Below are 23,697 nucleotides of genomic sequence, written 5' to 3'. Positions count from 1 at the left end.
TAAAACCTTATTATATAAATCACACAAGCTCATGATTATGCTTCTGCTACTGGTAAACTTTTCATTTGATTGTATAAAACTGAAATAAGTATATGCATTTTATATTTGATATTATTTTAGTGTTAACAAATTTGTATCTTATTACAAAATTTGTTAACTCGCTAACATATTTTGTAACATGTTAACATATTTTGTATTTTGGTACAAATTTTTTTAATGTGTTAACATATTTTGTAAAATGTTTGGTGGTCAAACTATTGATGATTTATAATGTAGTTTTATTATTAATCCAATAGAAATTGATGTTATTTCAATGTTAATAATTTGTGTATCATGTTAACTAAACTATAGTTGATGTTATTTTAATGTTAACAAATCTTGTATCATGTTAACAAAATTTATATCATATTATAAAATTTGTTAACCCGCTAACATATTTTATAACATGTTAACAAATATTGTGTCTTGTAACAAATTTTGTTAATTCGCTAACATATTCGTAAAATGTTTGGTGGTCAAATTAATGATGAGTTATTATGTAGTTTTATCATAACCCAATAGAAATTGATGTTATTTTAAATATTAACAAATTGTGTATCATGTTAGCGAGACTATAATTGATGTTATTTTAATGTTAACATATTTTACATCATGTTACATAATTTGTTAATTCACTAACATATTTTGTAACATATTAACAAATTTTGTATCTTGTTACAAAATTTGTTAAACTCTCTAATATATTTTGTAACATGTTTAGTGATCAAATTATTTTGTAACATGTTTAGTTAATCTTCTTCTTTCATAATTTTATTTTAATTTTTAAAATTATTCAGTTTGATGGAAAATCAGAGTGAACGCAAACAAAACAAGAGTTGTGAATTTATATGAAAATTTCAGTTTTCCATCAAACTAAATAATTTTAAATAGTAAAATAGAATTATGAAAGAAAAAAGAAAAGAAAATATAGTGTTTATTTATAGATTAATATCATAAATGGAAAGAATGAAGAAAAATAAAAGAATCTGAAAAGAAAGAAATGAGATAACGAATAAAGAGATGAGATATAAAGAAAGAGAATGTGAAAGAAGGAAGGGGGAACAAGACTTGCAATCTGCAGAAAGTGTCAGAGAAAAAAAAGATCACATGAGAATAAGAGAGAGCAAGAGGGCATTTCGGTCAAACGAAGAAAAAGATTGTGTGAGAAAAGCTTGAAACGTCAATCCATTGGTACAATGCAAATATGGATCATTTATATGGGTAGTCCACCAATTGTCCCTATAATTTTCTCTTTATTAAATAAAAGTGACTCATTATATTTTATATGGAATCAAATGGTTCCAAGCTTTCTTGTTCAAAGATGACCAAAACAAATTGAATGAGAGGTACAAGTGTATGCATTATTGGACTATTAGTTATACATAAAATAATGAGTCCCAAGGAAAGCATCACAAAGATTCAAATCCTACGGGTTTCTTTTAAATAGGCTGGTCCTACTTCGTATTTGAGGTGCTGAAAATCCCATAACTAGGAGCCTCACCCGTAGCTCTTCCAGGAGCTGCAGGTTGTTGGTTCGAAGTTTCATTTGGCAACCGGGTTGGTGGACGTGGTGGTGGTGGAGCTCGGGGAGGCGGCTTTGGTGGCTGGACTCCAAACCGACCTGTAGCTTGTTGATTTGGATACTGGTTTTGGAATCGAGGTGGAGATGGCCCAGGAGGTTGCTGATTTGGAGCTTGGTCTGGGAAGCGAGGCCGTTGTGGACTGGGAGGCAGGCTTGGAGGCTGGCTTGGAGACTGAGGATCAAACCGCCCAGCATGTTGTTGGTTTGGGAACCGAGGGTGTGTTTGACTTGGAGGCTGGTTAGGAGACTGAGGATCAAACCTCCCAGTAGGTTGTTGTTGGTTAGGGAACCGAGGCCGTGGTGGACCTGGAGGCTGGTTTTGAGACTGAGGATCGAACCGCCCATTGGGTTGTTGGTTTTGGAACCGAGGACGTTCTGGAGCCTGAGGTTCAAACCGGTTTGCATCTCTACCTCCTGAGAAGTCATTGCTCGGTTCACCTTTTGCATACCTGTTCTGGAGTTTAACTGGTTCAGGTGTCTCTATAACTACTCCCTGATCATCATCATCAGCTTCTGAGCTATCAAGCTTTGGTGAATCATCTTTTATTCTGGCTGCAGTTTTTATGTTCATATCCTTCAGTTTAATCGCCTTTCCTTTCTTGGGCGGTCCAAACATGGCGTGTCTAACTACCACAACGGCGTTCCCTTTATCCGCCTCTGGCCCAAACTCCACTAGTGCATCCCCAATCTATACAAGACAATGATTTAAACCAAAGCAAATGCATGAAAACTAGATAAATAAAGTAGGGGAGGGGGCTTACATAACAAGTGAAGCGAGATAATAACTCAAGCAGCTTCTCTGGTTCAAGCTCCTTCTTCTTGTCCTTGTCAGGAACTGCATGGCACTGTTACACAAAATAGAGAAGAACAAAGCAGAGATGCATGAAAAATTGCTCAACAAAGATGTTTACTTGTTCCAAGTTTGGGACTTTGATCTATACCTTCACACGGTATCCACTTTCCATAAGTTTCGTTGCTTGTTTTGCTTTGAACTCTAAGTCCTTTGCATCCTGAAGAAAAAAAAGTAAAATTTTCGTTGTAGGTTTAATCATTAACACAGAGAAGAGAATAGAAAGAAACTGAGAAGAGGAACCTACAATCTTTGGAGTAAATCGAATTTCCTTGACCTCAGGTCGAATGGTTACTTCAGCACGCTAGAAAATAGCATCAAAACAATAAACTCAAGACTGCAAATACATTAAAAAAAAAAGGCAGGAGAATTTGAAGTACGAGTAGAGGCCATTATCACTGACCTTGGCCTTAGCACGCTCCTTTCCTACTTGAGCCTTTTTGTACTTCTCATGGGCGTAGTCTGCAATTTTACACACTGGCGGGTTAGCATCTCTCTGGACCTACAAGACAAAAGAAGAATACAAACAGATTAGAACTATATTAAGAGATAACCCTCAACTCAAGAGAGACATTTGTAGACTATAGGAAACTCATCAAGACAGATATGCAATGATCAGAAGCAAGCAACTTCTAGAATTACTATTAGTTTAAATAAACATATCACCTCAACTAAGTCATGCTTGAGCTCCTTAGCCCGTCTGAGTGCTTCCTTCAATGATACAATGCAGTGTCCTGCACATCACATTTTTCCTTAGTTAATCTCCAAAATTCCATTTATCTTTTCTAATTTTCTTTGTGTGTTATAAAGCTCTACGCAGATGACACACACTTCTTTACTAAAATATATACAAACACTGACTCAATCTAAAGATACTCAACCCGAAAGGAACTTAGTAGTAAAAGAGAGTACCTTCCGCTGAAACCAATCTAACAGTGTCGGCAGTAATCTTCTCATTAAGACGTGGACCATCAGATTCAACTTCCTCTTCTTGCTTCCTTCTCTGAACAAAAATAATGGAAAAGTATGAAGTTATAAATCATGATCAAACATGACAGGATAAAAAGCAAATCTTGCAGGGTTCTTGTTCCAGATTTTCCATACAGTTTATGCAATCTGATAGAAGAAGAACACAGTGCTGAGAAAGATGAACGAGTGTACCTGAGCTGACGTGGCAAACAACCTGACAGTTTCGAAGAGATTAGAAGGCTTTCTAGAGATGTCTGAATTTGGGATGTCGAAAGAAGACAACTTTGTCTGCTTCACGGCGTGAGTGAGGGAGGTAGCAAGACATACTTGGCTGTAGCTCCTGGTTAGTTGTGTTGATGCGTACTTGAGGTACGAACGAGTGATTATACGCCAAACCGCCATGGAATCTCAGAAGGGAGATTTCGATTTGGAACTGTAAAGGAAGCGAATGCTTCTGATTCGGAAGCACGGTTTTGTGAAGGCGAAGAGGAGTGTTTCGATATAGAAGAGAAGGGAAGAGTGAAGAATTTAGGGAATCAAAGAGAGATCAACGGAGTTTCAATGGCGGATGCATCTCGGGAAGAAGGAGGCCAAGAGGGGAAGGGTTCACCGTCGACTTTGTTTGGATTTTCCCTCAAACTCGAAAGCTAGTTATTGGGCTTATGGGCTTTCCATTGTTTATCTTTGAGATAATTCTTGTAAAAGACACTTTCTTTTATGCACTTTCAAATATCTGAAAGTGAAAAAGCACACTCTTTTCGTTATTTTTTAAATTTAAAGAAAAAACAATTTCAGTTATCTGTGACATACATTATTCCTAGCTTTTTTTTTCATCTGGTAGATAATCTGGTATATTAAAATTAGATCAAACAAATTTTTACACACCGACACATTAACTATCTTTCCTAAGCCAAGAGCCAGCAAAGTAACAAGTACCACCCGGAACTAAAAGATAGACAAAACACAACCCTTAAAACTATCAAAAACAGAAGAAGAATAAAGAGAGTCAAGAGGCCAGATAGTAAGGCTGAACTTCCCAAGAAAAGTGCTCAACCTTGCGCTCAAAGACCAGCTTACTTAAAGAGAATTCATAAACAAATAACACAAATTGAGAAGAACCACGAGAAAGACTGGAAGCATCCGAATATCACCAACACATAAATTGAATCGAAAGAGGTTAGAATCCTTAACCGTCGCTGTAAACACCCTTCAATCCTAACTAAAACTCGCCATTGAACCTTGAGCGGGTTCTCCACGCGCCTCATACGCACCATCACCCCACAGCGAAGCCAATAAAAGCTTCCCGAACACGTCTTATTCACACAGCCGATAACTGAATAATAACCACTCCAACTTCAAGTCTATCACGAGCAAATCGGCGGCAATCGACCAACAATGAAACACTAGCTCCGAAAATCATCTAACTCCATTTATCCTCTCAAAACTAAAATTGAATTCTCAAAAAGCACTGACCATCACGGCATAGTAGCCACTGGAATGACTCCAATGAACATAGGCACCCTACCAACCCCAAGCAAGACGCCAAGCCACATCTGCAGCTAAAGCTTCACACACCCCTCCATACTGGCCACTGCAGCTTGTCCCCGAGGAGAACCAGAGTTCGTCAAACACCACAAGCCCCAACCTCCATTAAACCCGCAAGATCTACAAAGGGAAAGGGAGATCTGTGGAGAGAAAAACCAAAAGCTGACTCCCACCACCCAAAACCCCCTACCGCCTCACTGATCCTCCAGCACAGAACCCACAAACCTCGGCTTTACACCCTTGGAGCGAGTGTAGATGAATCCGCGGCGGAGCTCCGGCCACAACACCAATCATATCGATGTCAAGTAAGAAAAGGGCAAATCGGAGCAAAGGAACAAGAAGAGAGCAAGGGGATAAAGCTTCCGACGGTCACGCGCCCAGAGGACGACCGCCGGAGCTTGAAAAGTCTGACTGTAGTTTTGGATCTCGAAGAGAGAGTCTTTCGGGGGAGAGAGGAAAAAATACCAATTTGTACATGTAAACTCAAAAAAAGAAATTTAGAAAGTGAAAAAAAAACAAGAAGATGATACACATAACATCAAGGGGTTCATAAAAAACTCATGGTTCATTGAAACAAAATATCTATATCAGATTAACCATAAGCTAAGCGCAAGAGAGACCTGAATTTCTTCAGATGCTTCAAGGGTAAAATAGAATTGATGACATGTCTTTTGAGGTTCTTAACACAACCATTGGAAGAACAAGAGACTCGTTATGCAGAACATGTTGTTACGAAATAGTAACCTCAGAACTAAGGTTAAGATTGAATAAATAAATTATAACGGAGGTCTTAGCTCAACTGAAAAGGATCCTGACCATTGTGTCAGAGGTCCCCAATTCGAGTGATCGCTGATACGAAATTAATTTAATATGCTATGATTTCAGATTTAAGGGAGATTGCTGACTTTGGCCCCGTACCTCCTGTTATTCAAAAAAAAATTATAAATATTTTTTTTGGCCAAAAATATAAAAAACAAATTGGCCAAAATTATGGGTTTATTTATCTTTCACTTTTATATAAGTATTTTAAATTCATTATTAATTTTCATTTCTCTTATATATTTTTAAGATATATGCTGCTACTGCAGGCTGAGGAGAGGCAAGCTAATAAAAGTTTCTTTCTAAAATTTTCCAAATAACATATATAATAAAAAAGAAACATTTATAAAGTTTACAAAACAAAATTTAAAAACAAAAATATATGTTTATATAATATGATTTTATTAAAAACGAAATTTCACAAAATAGAAATATTCATTTCAAAAATATTTTTATATAACACAAAATATACTTTTGAAGTAATAAATATTTATTTATATCTATATTTTCTTAGATGAAAAATATATATTTGTATATAATGTGATTTAATAAAACAAAATTCACACATATAATCTTGCTATTAGAAAAAGATTTATTATTTATTTTAAAACATAGTTTTGAAAAACACAAAATATATATTTCAAAGTAATAGAAATTTTTTTTTAAATATTTCTCTATTTTCTTAGATGATTACATAAAATAATTAAGTAACATAAACTGATATATGTTTAATTGACTAAGTAGTTTATAGTATTATGTAAATGTTTATTTATTTTTCATATATTTAAAAACGAAAATATATATGAAGTTATTTGTGTAGTTACATAGAAGCTAATCCTCTCGTAAAAAAGCGAGATAACGTTCATATACTTGAGAATTTTTAAAGAAATAAATTAGCCGTTGTATGTACAGTTGTACAAGCTATTGACCGTTAAGAGTTATAAACGCATCGTTTAAACGCCGCCTAACAAAATATTCTTATTTTAAAATATTCTTATTCGTCTTCTAGGGTTCAAAATATTATATAATCTTGCTATTAGAAAAAGATTTATTATTTATTTTAAAACATAGTTTTGAAAAACACAAAATATATATTTCAAAGTAATAGAAATTTTTTTTTAAATATTTCTCTATTTTCTTAGATGATTACATAAAATAATTAAGTAACATAAACTGATATATGTTTAATTGACTAAGTAGTTTATAGTATTATGTAAATGTTTATTTATTTTTCATATATTTAAAAACGAAAATATATATGAAGTTATTTGTGTAGTTACATAGAAGCTAATCCTCTCGTAAAAAAGCGAGATAACGTTCATATACTTGAGAATTTTTAAAGAAATAAATTAGCCGTTGTATGTACAGTTGTACAAGCTATTGACCGTTAAGAGTTATAAACGCATCGTTTAAACGCCGCCTAACAAAATATTCTTATTTTAAAATATTCTTATTCGTCTTCTAGGGTTCAAAATATTATATAATCTTGCTATTAGAAAAAGATTTATTATTTATTTTAAAACATAGTTTTGAAAAACACAAAATATATATTTCAAAGTAATAGAAATTTTTTTTTAAATATTTCTCTATTTTCTTAGATGATTACATAAAATAATTAAGTAACATAAACTGATATATGTTTAATTGACTAAGTAGTTTATAGTATTATGTAAATGTTTATTTATTTTTCATATATTTAAAAACGAAAATATATATGAAGTTATTTGTGTAGTTACATAGAAGCTAATCCTCTCGTAAAAAAGCGAGATAACGTTCATATACTTGAGAATTTTTAAAGAAATAAATTAGCCGTTGTATGTACAGTTGTACAAGCTATTGACCGTTAAGAGTTATAAACGCATCGTTTAAAGGCCGCCTAACAAAATATTCTTATTTTAAAATATTCTTATTCGTCTTCTAGGGTTCAAAATATTACTCTCTCTCTCTCTCTCTCTCTCTCTCTCTCTCTCTCTCTCTCTCTCGTCTCTGTTTTTCCCGGAGGCGATAACGAAACCATCGGAGGCGATAATGAAACCATATCTCTAGGTTTACTCTTTTCAAATTTTGGTGTCTATTTAGAATTGCTGATACCTCACAAATCGCGATTCTTAATTTGAATTTTCTCTTGCAGAGACGTTTTTTTGGTTCGTCTTCTTGGAAAGCCATCGCAGAAGAAATGAGAAATCCACATACCCTATCCGACGGATCTTCTTCAAGGTTAATTCTTGATTTTGAATTCATGGGTGTCTACATATTTCCACTGTAAGCTTGTATAGTCGTAAAAGCTTGGTTATTTCGCTCAGTGATCACCTTTTGCCTTTTAGCCCTTTGTTTGAATAGGTTGTTCGACACACTGTTGTTTTGTTTTATTCTTCGCATCTTGATCCTCTAATGTATACATATTTCCCCCATAGTTTCTGATCATTAGCGATTGTTTCAGGGCTCTGCTATATCCTTCTTCTATTCTATCAAGCCATTATGTGGCGACACCTTTCTTCCCAGGTACTACTTCCTCTTTCTTTAACTTTTAAAAACTAAACAAAACAAATCGGTTTTGTTATATAAGTAGTAATGCTTGAAAACAAGTAGTTCATATGTCTTTGTAGTTTTCACCTGTATTCGTTATGTGTCTTTTTATTTAATTAAATTCCACTCTTTACTCATTTCCTTATTCTTTGTATGTTGATTTTATTTCTAGTATTTCAAATTTGCTTGATTTCTATATCTTTAGCGTGGAGGTTTCTTTAGTTCTACGAGGTAATCTTAACTACATCTCTAGAGTGGCCCCTATTGCTATAATGTGATGAGCTTGTCCCATGGTTTCCTAATTGTCCAAGCTATAACCAAATGACTCATAATGATGTAATCTTAATTACCTCTCTGAAATGTCCCTGATGCCAGAACATAGATTATGTTGTCCCGCTTGTCTATAAAGCTCTGTTTTCTAGTCTCAGAGCTATAATGAAACAAGGTAATCTTAATTACCTTTCTGAAATGTCCCTGATGATAGAACACAGAGCTTGTCTCATAGCTAAAAATGAAATAAGGTAATCTTAATTACCTTTCTAAATGTCCCTGATGATTGAACAAAGATCTTCTCCCATGGTTAACTATTCACCAAGCTAAACAAATGCCTCTTACTATAGGTAATTTTAATTACCTCTTTGAAGTGTCCCTGATGCCATAATGTAAGTGAGCTTGTCCCAAATAAACAAATGCCTCGTGTCAAGGTAATCTTAGTTACCTTTTTGAAATGTCCCTGATGATAGAACACAGAGCTTGTCCCACGGTTTACTAGTCTCATAGCTATAAGGTAATCTTAATTACCTTTCTGAATGTCCCTGATGGTTGAACAAAGAGCTCACATGGTCTTATTCACCAAGCTAAACAAATGCCTCTTACTATAGGTGATTTTAATTACCTCTTTGAAGTGTCCCTGATGCCATAATGTAAGTGAGCTTGTCCCAAATAAACAAATGCCTCGTGTCAAGGTAATCTTAATTACCTTTCTGAAATGTCCCTGATGATAGAACACAGAGCTTTTCCCACGGTTTACTAGTCTCATAGCTATAAGGTAATCTTAATTACCTTTCTGAATGTCCCTGATGGTTGAACAAAGATGTCTCATGGTCTTATTCACCAAGCTAAACAAATGCCTCTTACTGTAGGTAATTTTAATTACCTCTTTGAAGTGTCCCTGATGCTATAATACAAACGAGCTTGTCCGTGAATAAGTCAGGTTTTCTAGTCATCCGAGCTATAAACAGATGCCTCCTAACGAGGTAATCTTAGTTACTTCTATAAAATGTCCCTTATGAAAGTTAACAAGTGAGCTTGTCCTGCCGTAAAATAAAGTGAGCTTGTCCTGCCGTAAAATCAAGTGAGCTCTAACCAAATGCCTCGTAACAAGGTAATCTTAATTACCTCTCCGAAACGTCCCTACTAGTATTATGTCTCTTAATTTGGGCTACTTGGAATCCTTGTTACCTGAGTTAAACACAAAATGCCTTCGGAGTTATTTGAGATCTTAGTCACTCAAGTAAAATGTAAAACAAAACGAAAGTCCCTGACGCTAGAATACAAATGAGGCTGTCCCACCTCGTTCAGTACTCAGTTGTCGATTCACCTGAGTTAAACACTAAAGCCTCAGAAAAATGAAAGCCAAATGAATTGTAATGAGGAAATTTCCCGATGGCATAACACAAGTGAGCTTGTTCAGCAGTTTCCTAATTACCGTAGAGTCAAGGTAATCTTTATTACCTACCTCTCTTCAATGTCCCTGAATAAGCTGGTTTCCTAGTCAACCGAGCTATAACAAATGCCTCGTAACGAGGTAGTCTTAATTACCTCTCTAAGATGTCCCTGATGCCAGAACACAGATGAAGAAGTTGTCCCGCCTGTTAATAATACTTGTTTCCTAGCCTCAGAGCTATAATCAAAATGCTCTGGAACAAGGTAATCTTAATTACCTTTCTGAAATGTTCATAGAACACAAAGCTTGTTCCACAGTTTACTAGTCTCAGAGCTATAATCAAAAACGCTCTGAGAAAAGGTAATTTTAGTTACCTTTCTAAGTGTCCCTATGATTGAACAAAGAGCTTGTAAAAATGCTTTGTACTGCAGGTAATTATAATTACCTCTTTGAATGAAGTGTTCATGATGATAGAACAGAGCCTGTCTCACGGTTTGCTAGTCTCAGAGTTATAATCAAAAGTGCTTTGAGACAAGGTAATTTTAATTACCTTTCTAAATGTCCCTAATGATTGAACAAAGAGCTTGTACAAATGCCTCGTACTGCAGGTAATTATAATTACCTCTTGTCCCACGGTTTACTAGTCTCAGAGCTATAATCAAAAATGCTCTAAGACAAGGTAATTTTAATTACCTTTCTAAATGTCCCTGATGATTGAACAAAGAACTTGTACAAATGCCTCGTAATGCATGTAATTATAATTACCTCTTCGAAGGGTCCCTGATACTAAGAATGCAAATGAGATTTTCCCACCTCAGTAAATCACTCAGGTTCGATACCTGAGGCTGAGTTAAACACAAATGCCTCTGGAATTGCTTAAGATCCTAATCACTCAAGATAAATAAAAGGCAAGAGATCAAATGATGCAAATGAGGAAGTTGTCTCACCTCTTTGGATTACTCTGGGTATTTGGTCAATTAAGTTAAACACAAATGTCTCGGCCCAGATCTAATGAAAATGATCAAACTAAAAGAAAAAAACCGAGTCTCTAGAATGAGTTTGGGCTGCCTCTTCAAATTACTCGATTCCTAGCCAGCCACACAATCCTTCCCGGTTCCAAGTGTCTTAAGGGATGAGGTAACTATTTTCCTTCTTCTGTTTCAGGTATGTGTTTTTCTAATTCTCTCTGTGTATGGTGCTTTATTTCTTGATCTATGTTTTAACTCTTAAGCTTTGATCTGTTCTTCTTTATGCAGGTTGACCTCTGTAGTACAAATTCATTGTGTTTACACACTATCTAGAATATCAACAAAATAATTTCATGTTATTTTTTTCCATTTGAACAAGCTGACAGATGTCGTCTAACTCCACCTTTCTATCTTTCTTTGCATGTAGTTTTCCTCTGGGTTTCAAAGATCACGCCAAGAGTTTCAGGTTTATTTTCTTTCCACTCTTTTATCTTGTGGGTGTGTTCTTTAAAAGAGATGCATATTTCTTTTGCTTTTAGTTTTTTTAATTAGTTCTCTAAGAAACTACGTGTATATTACTAGTGTGTTAATCAATTTGCAGGAGCTTGATATCCATGCAGTTTCTTATCCATGTTGCTTGAGTTAATGATAACTACCATTATAATAAGTTTTTTTCATCTCAGTTTTTCAGAATATCCTTATTTAGGTTGTACACTATTGTCTATTTATCTATGTTAAATTGATCTCTTAAACTTTGTATTATTCTTTGGTACATAATTTTCTCTCGTAAGAAAGTTGATTGTGGAGTGCTTATAAAAGCTACAATGACTGCACTGCATCACTTTGTAATTCGAAAATTGTCTCACTTAGTTTCTTCATATTTTTTTTCTTTTAATCTGTTTTTCTCATATTGGTAATGCTGTATATAAAAAATGTATGACAATTCTAACATAAGTCAAGTGTTTCAGCTTAAGTTAATAGATTTCATGGCTCTTCACATACAAGTGTTTATAACAGCATAATTAGGTATTTGTTTTAGTTATGTAAATTTTTTTGGCATATGTTCTGCAATATGTCTTATGCTTCATACGCTTCTAGTTGTATCATTTGTTGATTTGGCTATGATTTTTTTCTTGCTATTATACTACATTTGTTTTTTGGGAGAACTGAGTTGGTGAGAGTAGAATTATTGGTTATGGTTTTTGGGTGGTGACTCGAGTTTACTTGCGATTCAGCCATAGATGATGTTATTCTTGTTACCTCCATACCATGTTTTTTTTCTTTAAGATTCTTTATGTAAGCTTATGTGTGTTAGATTATTAGTACCTTTTGATGTCTTTCATTTGCTTGTCATTAGTCTTTGATAGATAATGCTTCTTGGACTCTCAGTCTCTTTGAAACATTGTCAGTTTGTTTTCTATCCTTTTGTGGTTGTCTTTTTTGTTATGCTTTGTTTTTATGTTCTTAGTGTGTTGCGACTTTGATGAAATGTTTTTTATAACTTCTGTTTTTTAAAGAAAAGTTGTGTGCTAATATCGTTTAAAGATCAGACACATTTAAACGAGTTTCATGAAGATGTTTGGATTTAAAAGAAAAAAATAACAAATCAAAAGGAACCGAACTTTTCCCAAATTCTGTTTAAAAAAAAAATTAGTGATGTTCTTGTTTGTTGCATTGTGTGCTAATATCATTTAGAGATCTGATATATTTAACCGAGTTTCACGAAGAAGACTGGATTTAATAAAAAAAAAACACAAATCAAAAGAAACCGAACTTTTCCCAAATCGATCTGTGACAGTGCACAATGATTTCATGATTCTTAATTTGAAATTAGGTTTTTATCATATGAACATAAACAATAAAATATGCTTAAATATTCAATTATCGCATATATATGTGGGGTCTGGGCCGCACTAAACACATAGTAATGCTAAATTTAATCAAAAGGGATTCAGACAACAGTTATGGTAAATAGTCTTGTTTTATTGTGTTAAGAAGAGATGATTTGGCTGTTTCATTCAGTGGTATAAAACCATTGAAACTGTTGAGCAAGCCAAATCATCTCGTTGCCTGCGACTAAAGACGTTTATTTTCCATCTCATCTTCAACTCCCAAAGAAAGCCCTTACATTCTTCAAGTCATCTCGATGATTAATAATATATGCACATAGTCTCTTGCGTTGTTGTTCGCATGTACACTAATTCTAAGTATTGTATTCACATGCGCTCATGTATGTGTGTGTATAGATGTTAATGCTAAGAGAAATAAAGAAAATAAAAGTATCAAAATTTGTTTGATTTTCTTTAAAAAAAAAATTGTTTGATTCTGATTCTTAGTACAAAAAGCTAGAATTAGTGTATGTTTTCTCATTGACATGCAGAAACTTTTAGACACTACACCACTAGTGCTCAGCTCAGTTTGGAAACCGTCTCCTACTGGATGGTTTGATTACAACCACGACGCTGGCTTTCCGGATGCAAATGCACGTGTAGGATCATGTGCAGGCCCGGTCTTGAGGACATACTCAAGATACATTAGTATGGGGCCAATAATTTTGAACACTTGAAAGCTTGCAATTTATACTATTTTTTTTGTAGCAGATGTCAAAATGAATTCTAATCAAACTTGTAACAGAATAGAACTTTGAATTTTTTTTCCTTATCTATATAAAAGAGTAAAAAGATAATTTTTAGGATTGATAAATATTTGCCAGCTTCAAAATATTGTAAATTTCAATTTTTCTTTTGTTAATTAAAATTTTTAATTATCATTTAAGGCCTACATTTTTAGTTTTGTATTGGACCCGAAATATCTCAGAATCGGCACTGATCATGTGTATTTCACTTATTCAAAAGTGCCAATCCTCTGGAAGCAAAAGATTTCAGCCAACTCCAGGCTCTACAAACGTTATAGAATCGAGGTTTCAAATGGATCATTATATTTACGTCGAAGAAATGACATAGCAATGATAAACTTGACCTCTGATATACATCATGTTCAAGTGGTACAAATTGAAATAAGTCACAATCCAGCAGCAGATGCACTGGCAGTCTTGCTCGGACTGAACAGTGAACATACACAATATGATCAATGTCTTTTCAAGAATATGTAAAATATATCATGCTGGTATATGCAAACGTGGGGCTTTAGTAAGGTGGCAGCAAACTAAAGAACAATTTATTCAAACTTTGCTCTCTTCTTAGTCCTTTTCTGTTTCCAATTATTTTGGAAACGTCACCGACCGTGTAGAAGTACAAACAGATTACAAGTACAAAAAGATTTCACTGTCTTGAAACTTTTTTTTAAAAAACAAACAAACAAAAGGTTCTTATTCTTTTCAAACTTCAAGATATTTAGCCACCGTCTGAACATCTTTATCTTCTCTTCCGCTGAAGTTCAAGACCACTCTAGCTCCGTCCGGTAACGTGGGACACAGCTTCTCGAGGTGAGCTAACGCATGAGAGGTCTCTAGTGCCGGGATGATTCCCTCTAACCGCGAAACTCTCTTGATCGCTACAAACCAAAGTGAACACATAAGGTGAGATATGAAACTACAAAACAGGTTGTAAGGTATGCATTACCTTCCAATGCTTCTTCATCGGTTACGCTAAAGTATTCAGTTCTTCCCATGTCTTTAAGGAAACTATGCTCCGGTCCAACTCCAGGGTAGTCCAATCTGTAAGAAAATTCCAAAACAGTTATGATGGCTGGTGGATCATTAAATATAGAGTTAGGAGTTTTATCTTACCATGCACTGATGGAGTAAGGTTCAATGATTTGACCATCATCATCTTGCAGCAAGTTAACTCATAGCTCGATGTAGAACACCAACATCTCCCTTTGTCAGTGTAGCAGCGTGTTTGCCACTATCCACTCCAAATCCCACAGCTTCCACACCAATCAACCTGACCTCTGCATCATCCACAAACTCATGGAAGAGTCCCATCGCGTTTGAACCCCCACCAACACAAGCCACCAAGACATCCGGCTTCCCGCCCCATTTCTCCATCGCTTGTCTCCTCGTTTCTTTAACAATCACCGCGTGAAAGTCTCTGACCATCATAGGGTAAGGATGAGGACCCACCACAGATCCCAATATGTAATGTGTAGTCTCAACGTTTGTCACCCAATCTCTTATGGCTTATGATGTAGCATCCTTCAACTTTGCTGTTCCAGAGTGAACTCCTCTCACCTGTAACACCACCACAAAGGGTTCAATAAACAATAAAGAAACTGAGATGAGTCTTGAGCATTACCTCGGCACCAAGAAGTCGCATCCTGAACACACTAAGTGCTTGAGAGCCGCGAAATACAGAGGACTTTCTCGAACCACATAGTCTTTCAAGATCCCAGCCAACTCTCTCTAAACGAAGATTCATCGAACACAAAAAAAGCAAAACTCAGACATAGAACAAGAAGGACAAAGATCCAAACTGTTGAGAAAAAGGATGATGATTTGCTCTGTTTTATGCTCGATTAGTTTGTATAAACTCTCACCTCTCTCGTTTGTTCACTCGTGTGTATTGCGTTTGCAAGTAAAGAAAAGACACACACGATTTTTACCCAGTTCACGCCTCAGTGTAAGGTCGCTACGTCTGGGCCGAGATTCACTCGGAAATCCACTAGAAAGCTTGGTTACACTTAACCCTTGAGAAACAACGCACTACAAACTCGCAGCCGTTCTTGTCTGTTCTCCTTGTCTCTCTTAACCCTAATCTTGCAGGCTGTGTTGGCTTATATAGGATCACTACGTCGGTGAATCCTCTTTGTCTCTTTCTCCTCTGTTCTACTCTGCCTTTCGTACAGAGGAAGACGACAAAACGCCAACTCACCGGTGATAGGTTAATTACGCCTATCTCCCTGAAGACCGTTAAGCTTGCACGTGAGCTCCTCGTGCTTCTTACTTGCTAACGGTCACATGAAACCTTCTGCTTGGGTTAGAGTCTTCTTGACACTTAGGCATATTCTCAACAAAACTCCACCTTGCCGTAGTGTCATTCACTTTCTCTCTTTAGCTTTCTTTCTAGTGTTCTTGATTTCCATCTCGGATCCTGATACGCTTATCAGCTACTGGTGATCCTGAGGCTCTCCAAAGCACTCAGGAACTTGTTGACCGGCAATACTTTAGTAAGCATGTCCGCCGGGTTATGAACCGTTGATATCTTCAACACTCTTGTTTCTCCATCAGTGATAGTGTCTCTGATGAAATGGAATCTCCTCTGTATATGCTTGGTCCTTTCATGGTGGACAGCATTCTTTTCCAATGCAATGGCGCTTTGCGAATCACAATGAATGTCCACTGCTCCTTGCTTAAAACCCAGCTCGTTCATCAGCTCCTTCAACCAAATAGCCTTTTTAGCTGCTTCTGTCAAAGCTATATACTCTGCCTCTGTCGTTGATAATGCCACAACTGGTTGTAAACCTGACTTCCAACTTATGACGTTACCCCCCACAGTGAATGTATAGCCCGTTATAGACCTTCTCTTATCGAGATCTGCTGAGTAGTCTGAGTCGCAGTAACCTGTTGCCACAAAGTCTCCTTCTCCCCTGAATTGTAACCTTGTGTCAAGTGACCCCTGAATATACCGGAGAACCCACTTCACTGCTTGCCAGTGAATCATGAGAGGTTTTCCCATGAACCTGCTTATCATCCCAACCGGATAAGCTAAATCAGGTCTTGATCCTATCATGGAATACATGATGCTACCAACCGCGTTTGCATAGGGAATAGACTTCATTTGATCAGCTTCAGCTTCCCTTTCTTTGTCAGTAGCAGACCTGAGCTTCATATGAGCACCGAGTGGAGTCTTCACTGCTTTGCAGTTCTCCATTCTAAACGACCTTAGGATCTTCTGCAAATATTCCTTTTGAGACAGATCCAATGTGCCTTGTTCTCTGTTTCTGCTTATCTCCATCCCTAATATCCTCTTGGCTGGACCAAGATCCTTCATCTCAAACGTTGAACTCAGATTATCCTTCAGCTCTTGTACCGTTTTTTTGTTCTTAGATATGATTAACATATCATCAACATAAAGCAGAAGGAATGTCCTATCTTCTTCTCTGTTCATCTTGAAGTATACGCAGCTATCTTTCAGACATCTTGTGTAGCCAGTAGACCTCATAAACTCGTCAAACCTCTGGTTCCACTGCCTTGGAGACTGTCTCAGACCGTACAATGATTTCCTCAACAGACAGACCTTATCTGGTGCGCTTTCGTCCACGTACCCTTCTGGCTGTTCCATGTATATTTCTTCATCTAAGACTCCATGCAAGAACGCTGTCTTGACATCCATCTGCTCCAATTCAAGATTGAAGTGTGCTACTGCAGACAGCATTAGACGAATGGTTACATGCTTTACCACTGGTGAAAAGATTTCTTGAAAATCAATGCCTTCTCTCTGAGAATATCCTTTTGCAACAAGTCTTGACTTGTGCCTTGCTCTCTCTATTCCTGGTATACCGACTTTCCTCTTGAACACCCACTTACAGCCAATTACTTTCTTCTTCTTAGGCCTGTCAACAAGATCCCATGTGTGGTTCTTCTTTAGAGAAACCATTTCTTCATCTGTAGATCCTCTCCAAAGTTTACTTTCCGGTCCAAGCATTGCTTCAGAATAACTCTGTGGTTCCAATGCTCCACCATCTTCTGTCAGATTATATGCAAACCCAAGCTCTCCTAATTCATCATATCTCCTAGGAGGCCTTGTTGACCTTCTTTCTCTGTCTCTTGCTAATTGATAGTCAGCAAGACTTGGTGGCATATAATCTTCTTCTGAATCATCTTCTGATTCTGATCCTTGTTCTTGAGCAGGTACTGCTCCTTCTTGGGTTGCATTCTCTCCCTCAACAGCTCCACCTTGATCTAAGCTCCCACTTTCTGTTGTTGTTACGGTAGGAACGCTAATTACTGCAACTTCTGTTTCTGCTGTTGTTTTTTCCCCGCTTGTGCTCACCTCAGAAGAGCTCTTGTACATCACTTCCTCGTTGAAGACTATATCTTTGCTGATCACAACTTTCTTGTCTTCAATGAGCCATACTCTGTAGCCTTTTACCCCTGTTGGGTAACCAAGAAACACACCCTTCTTTGCTCTCGGGTTGAGCTTACCTTGACTTGTATGCATGTAAGCAATACAACCAAAACTTCTTAAACCACTCAGATCAGGTAAGACCCCTGTCCAAGCCTTTTCTGGTATCTCAAACTCGATTGCAGATGCTGGCGTCCTGTTGATTACATACACTGCCGTGGAAGCTGCTTCTGCCCAAAACCTTTTCTCAAGTCCTGACTCACTGAGCATGCTTCTTACCTTCTCCATAATGGTTCTGTTCATGCGTTCTGCAATACCGTTTTGCTGTGGGGTATAGGCACAAGTCCTGTGTCTTACCACTCCTTCTTGTTTGCAGAACCCATCAAACTCTCGATTACAGAACTCAAGTCCGTTATCTGTCCTCAACTTTTTCACCTTCTTGTTTGATTGATTCTCTACCATTGTTTTCCACTCAACAAAGGTTCCGAAAGCTTCATCCTTTGTTCTTAAGAAATAGATCCATACTTTTCTGGTAAAGTCATCAATAAACGTCATGAAATACTGACAGTTTCCTATGGATTTTGGTACTGAAGGTGCTCCCCAAAGATCTGAGTGTATGTACTCAAGCTTTTCTTTTGTGACGTGTATCGCTGTCCCAAAACTCACTTTATGTGCTTTCCCATACACACAGTCTTCACAGAACTCAAAACCTTTCATCTTATCCGCTTGCAGACATCCCTTCTTGATCAACAAGTCTGTGTTCTTCTTACTCATGTGACATAGTCGACTGTGCCACAGTTTTGACTCGTTTTTCGAGCTTACTACAGAATTAGCGCTTCCTGCAACAACCTTTCCTTGCAGGATGTACAGCGTTCCAACTTTCTTTCCCTTCAAAAGTGTCAAGCAGCCTTTTATCACTTTCAGAGATCCATTCTTCGACTGAAACCAGCAACCTTGATCTTCTAAGGTCCCCATAGAGATCAGGTTCCGAGACATGCTAGGAACATATCTTACGTTTGAGATCAGTACCGTTGAGAGATCCTCATTCTGTATTCTGATGCTTCCGATGCCTTTGATCTCGGAGTAAGTTTGGTTTGCCATCTTCACTCTACCAGTCTTTGAGTCATCAAACTCGACAAACCAATCTCTTCTCGGTGTCATGTGAAATGAGCACCCTGTATCCATGATCCACTCATCTTCTTGACCGTCAATGACTGCATTTGATTCTTCTTCTACATTCAGACCTGCAGCATCGATGATCTGTTCCATAACGTTTGAAGACTCTCCCTTCTCTGACCCGTTAGACTTCTTGTTTCTCTCTTTCCAGACAAAACACTGCTTCTTGTAGTGGCCTTCTTTGCCACAGATCCAACACGCTTTCTTATCCTTAGACTGCGACCTGTTCTGACTCTTTCCTCTTTCTGAACTCTTAACTCTGCGCTCAGTTCTTCCTCTGTCTTGAACATACAAGGCTTCAGAACTACTCTTGCTCAGTTTACCGCTAGCTCCAAGTTCAAGGCTTTTAGACCTTATAGCTCCCGTAATCTCATCTAGAGCTAGTGTTGTCTTGCCGTACTTCAACGTCTCCTTCAGTTGATCAAACTGCTTCGGCAAGGACATTAGTAGGACGATGGCTTGGTCTTCATCAGGAACTGTAACCTTCACGTTTTCAAGATCTGAGATTAGCTTGAAAAAGTCATTTACGTTCTCCTCCATCGTCATGCTCTCTGTCATCTTGTACCCATATAGTCTTTGTTTGAGGTAAATCCTATTGGGTAGCGACTTAGCCATAAACAACTTGTCTAGCATAGTGAGCATCCCGGCTGCAGTCGGTTCCTTTATCACCTTCCTGAGGACGTGATCTCCCAGGCTTAGAATGATAGTAGATCTTGCTTTTCCTCTCTTCTCCTTCAGAGCTTTCTCTTTTGAGATTCTTTCTTCTTGTCCTTCAGTACCTTCGGTAGCAGATGTTTCTTCGACACCCACGACCTCTTCATCTTCGAGACCTTCTAGCAGACCCAATAGCTCCATGTGAGCTAGCAGCTTCTCTTTCCAGAGCACATAGTCTCCGTCTCCATCAAACTTCTCCACCTCCGAACGTCTTGAGGTCATCTCGTGCATAAAGGGTCAACCTTTTTAGAAAAGCTTCGACCTTTGCAAAGTTACAACCTTTTCCCGACCTTAGCCGAACCAGGCTCTGATACCAATTGTTGAGAAAAAGGATGATGATTTGCTCTGTTTTATGCTCGATTAGTTTGTATAAACTCTCACCTCTCTCGTTTGTTCACTCGTGTGTATTGCGTTTGCAAGTAAAGAAAAGACACACACGATTTTTACCCAGTTCACGCCTCAGTGTAAGGTCGCTACGTCTGGGCCGAGATTCACTCGGAAATCCACTAGAAAGCTTGGTTACACTTAACCCTTGAGAAACAACGCACTACAAACTCGCAGCCGTTCTTGTCTGTTCTCCTTGTCTCTCTTAACCCTAATCTTGCAGGCTGTGTTGGCTTATATAGGATCACTACGTCGGTGAATCCTCTTTGTCTCTTTCTCCTCTGTTCTACTCTGCTTTTCGTACAGAGGAAGACGACAAAACGCCAACTCACCGGTGATAGGTTAATTACGCCTATCTCCCTGAAGACCGTTAAGCTTGCACGTGAGCTCCTCGTGCTTCTTACTTGCTAACGGTCACATGAAACCTTCTGCTTGGGTTAGAGTCTTCTTGACACTTAGGCATATTCTCAACACAAACTTTATAAATATAGATTGTTATAATGGCGGGAAACGAAGTCAGAGGCGGCGAAGAAACTGGAGATCGGAATCTACTTCACGACTTGGTGGGCTCTGAACGTTGTCTTCACTACAACAAGAAGGTGTTGAACGCTTACCCTTATCCGTGGCTTACCTCGACGCTCTCTCTCGCCGATGATGTTAATCTCTTGGGCTGTTGGGATTGTTGAGACTCCGAAAACTGATTTCCATTTCGGGAGAACTCTTTTTCCGGTAAGTGGGTTGTTGGGGAAAAGAAGTAAATGTGGAAACTTTAGGTTAAAGGTCGCGATGTTTACGATGATGGGTATTGATGAGTCTTATGGTCAAATTTATTCAGATCTTGCATGATTATTTGTTGTCTTTTTCTTACCTGAGTGATATGCATAGTTTTTTGTTTGCTTCCTGAGTGAGAGAAGATATCTTTTTTGGCTGTGTTTGTCTCTTAAGTTGCTGATTTTTTTTGTTATTTGTGATAATTTATGAAATTTCTTAACTAAATATCAGGCTTTGAAACCAGCATGTTGTACTTTAGTTTCTAGTAAATTTCAGTCTAGGTTAAAGTATTGAAACTTTATTATATTTGTTGTACTAATAGTGGTTTTGGTTGGAATGTTTAAAGGTTGTTGTGGCACATACAATTGGTCATGTGGCTGCAACGGTGAGTATGTCAAAGGTTGCGGTTTCCTTCACACACATCATCAAGAGTGATGAACCAGTGTTTAGCATTCTTGTTTCGAGGTTCCTTTTGGCGGAAACCTTCCCTACTTCGGTTTACTTGTCCCTTATTCCGATCATTGGTGGTTGTGCCAAGATCTATGGGGATAAAATTGAATTTGCAGTGAGTTTTCATCAATCTCTGATTTTTAGTAACATTTTTTAGGTTACCAATTTTTTCTAAGCTGTTTGTTGTGTTTTGTAGGAAATTTACGTGTGTTCAAGCATTGCCGACATTCATTTTATGTGAAAAAATAGAAAATAATAACGTTACTGAAAAAATTATATTTCTTCTCTCTTATGAATAGAAAGATGCAGAAATAGTGCAATCTAAGTTTATTTCTCATTCAGCAAATTAATTGTAGAAACAAAAACAAATGATTTAGGCTTGTAATGGATGTGCATGAGAGATATATAGTCAATGCAGTCAAGTTCTTATGTAGTTTGTCCTACATTTATATTCCATTCAACAAACTAAGTGCATAACAAAATTAAATGATTGAAAAAATAAAATTTGCATGCAGATTCAAACTAGAGAAATTGCCAAAAATACCATTTTCATAGTACCACTTTTCATGTTTACACTAACCACTTTTACCACTACTTTTAATGAAGGGTTTAGATTTGAAGGTTTAGGATTTAGGGTTTAGATTCGATGTTTTAGAGTTTAAGGTATATAGTTTAGGGTTTAGAGTTGAGGATTTAGGGTTTAGAGTTGAGGATTTAGGGTTTATAGTTTAGACTTTGGGGTTTAGGGTTTAGGATATTGAATTTAGGGTATATAGTTTAGGGTTTAGGGTTTAGAGTTGAAGATTTTGGATTTAGGGTTTAGAATTAGAGGTTTAGGATTTAGAATTTGGGATTAGAATTTTGAAAATCATATAAAAACAAAGATATAAGAGTCTTTACCATTTTAATAAATTATGTATTTTTGAAAATGTGTCTTTAGTGGTGGTAAAGATGAATAATGGTACTTTGAAAGTGGTATTTTTGAAAATTTCCCTTGAAACTAAACATTAAATTTATGAATTATATTCTACATATCTAAATGAGAGATCATGGTATATGATTACCTCACAACTATTTTCACGATCTATGTTTTGATCAAATGCATGTTTATCTTCATTCAATAGCTTATTTGAACAAATTTCTAAGAATTTGTATTTTAGTATAATATTTAATTTTATTATTTTAATTTTCTAACATTCAATCTGATAAATTTTGTTAATGTTTCATATAATCTACTTGATCTGCTTTTTTGACCTATGTTACCATTCAAAATCTTTATATACATAATGTGACAAGTTAAATAATAAACATAACCAACTCTTAACCGACTGCAATACAAACCTATACCTTGCACTCATACTAATTGAAAATGAATCAAGAGAAACACATTTCAATAATAATCCATGGCAATCACATTTGATCATTTGTGTTTTCCCATAAAATATACAATACCTAAAATATAAATCATACAAATTCACAAAGAGAGAGAGACAAAGCCTTGGATGCTTGTCGGGGAGATTTAGATACATTGAGTGATGGTGGAACAACATACTTCACCGGTAAAATCAAATTCCATCGTTAATAGTTTTATTAGTGTCAAGAAAAACGTTGATTGAAAAATGAGTTGAGTTAAATTCATTGAAACGACATTGCTTTTAAAAATTGAATAATCAATACTTGTTTTTTTTTTTTGTCAACAATCAATACTTGTTTATAAATTGTTAGTTTATATAATTTAGTTTTATAAATTTATAAGTGATAATTGGTAATTTATGTTTTGTTACTCCTAAATAATGTTGTGGAGTTCAACAAAAAAATTTGATCTGTTTTCTTGGACAACTTTGTGATGGATAACTACATAGTAGGGTAGATATTTCGTTTATTGATTTCACATGATTGGGGACTACAAGGATGGTAATTCGAATGGGTGAAATGAAATTCAGCTTTTCATGAGGACATTATTCTCAAATGAGACATAACCCTCTTCTTTTATTCTCCTATAACCCAAATCAGTTTATATGACCCATAAAATATTAATTTACCTTTATACCCTAAATAAAATAAATAAAAAAATAAAATTAAAACAAAACTAAAATTGTCGTCGTCGCGATAGCTTCCTCCCATTCTACCACCAAGCTCGATTCGTTCGCAACGGTTGAGCCCGCTGCCATGTCGTAACCATCATGATAGCTTCCTCCATTGCTTTCCTTGAC

At 36.5% G+C, this 23,697-nt stretch overlaps 1 protein-coding gene, 1 long non-coding RNA gene and 1 pseudogene across 6 annotated transcripts; 1 reads left to right on the top strand and 2 right to left on the bottom strand.

Annotated features, from left to right (window-relative positions):
- Positions 1 to 1,300: 1,300 nt before the first annotated feature.
- LOC108805600 (translation initiation factor IF3-1, mitochondrial) lies at positions 1,301 to 4,079 on the bottom strand. Its single transcript, XM_018577522.2, has 8 exons — positions 3,633 to 4,079; positions 3,384 to 3,474; positions 3,138 to 3,205; positions 2,875 to 2,973; positions 2,719 to 2,775; positions 2,563 to 2,631; positions 2,383 to 2,466; positions 1,301 to 2,309 (listed from the first exon to the last, which is right to left on the bottom strand). Exons 1-8 carry the CDS (start codon positions 3,840 to 3,842, stop codon positions 1,494 to 1,496), a joined length of 1,494 nt encoding a protein of 497 aa, XP_018433024.1. The 5' UTR covers positions 3,843 to 4,079; the 3' UTR covers positions 1,301 to 1,493.
- Positions 4,080 to 7,868: 3,789 nt separating this feature from the next.
- Positions 7,869 to 13,461, top strand: LOC108807192 (uncharacterized). 5 transcript variants are annotated; one of them, XR_008935078.1, is made up of 4 exons: positions 7,869 to 8,021; positions 8,245 to 9,211; positions 9,473 to 11,430; positions 11,566 to 11,763. It is a non-coding gene; the product is annotated as an uncharacterized LOC108807192 (long non-coding RNA). The 5 variants fall into 5 exon arrangements; XR_008935079.1 differs by having other exon boundaries at positions 8,245 to 11,133; positions 11,253 to 11,430; XR_001942694.2 differs by having other exon boundaries at positions 8,245 to 11,160; positions 11,253 to 11,430.
- Positions 13,462 to 14,119: 658 nt separating this feature from the next.
- Positions 14,120 to 15,255, bottom strand: LOC108809024 (tryptophan synthase beta chain 2, chloroplastic-like; annotated as a pseudogene).
- Positions 15,256 to 23,697: the final 8,442 nt, after the last annotated feature.

Source organism: Raphanus sativus, chromosome 6 (assembly GCF_000801105.2).
Source record: "Raphanus sativus cultivar WK10039 chromosome 6, ASM80110v3, whole genome shotgun sequence".
NCBI classification, from domain to species: domain Eukaryota; kingdom Viridiplantae; phylum Streptophyta; class Magnoliopsida; order Brassicales; family Brassicaceae; genus Raphanus; species Raphanus sativus.
Note: the sequence above shows the minus strand (reverse complement) of the source record. Positions and strands in the feature narration are given on the sequence as shown.

What these genes read in the sequence shown, in the direction of transcription:
- LOC108805600 (XM_018577522.2), bottom strand. Translation starts at nt 3,842, where the DNA reads ATGGCGGTTTGGCGTATAATCACTCGTTCGTACCTCAAGTACGCATCA. An exon ending in TGTTTGCCACGTCAGCTCAG is followed by an intron (nt 3,475 to 3,632) that starts GTACACTCGTTC and finishes ATTTTTGTTCAG; the next exon opens with AGAAGGAAGCAAGAAGAGGA. An exon ending in TCAAGCATGACTTAGTTGAG is followed by an intron (nt 2,974 to 3,137) that starts GTGATATGTTTA and finishes TTTGTCTTGTAG; the next exon opens with GTCCAGAGAGATGCTAACCC.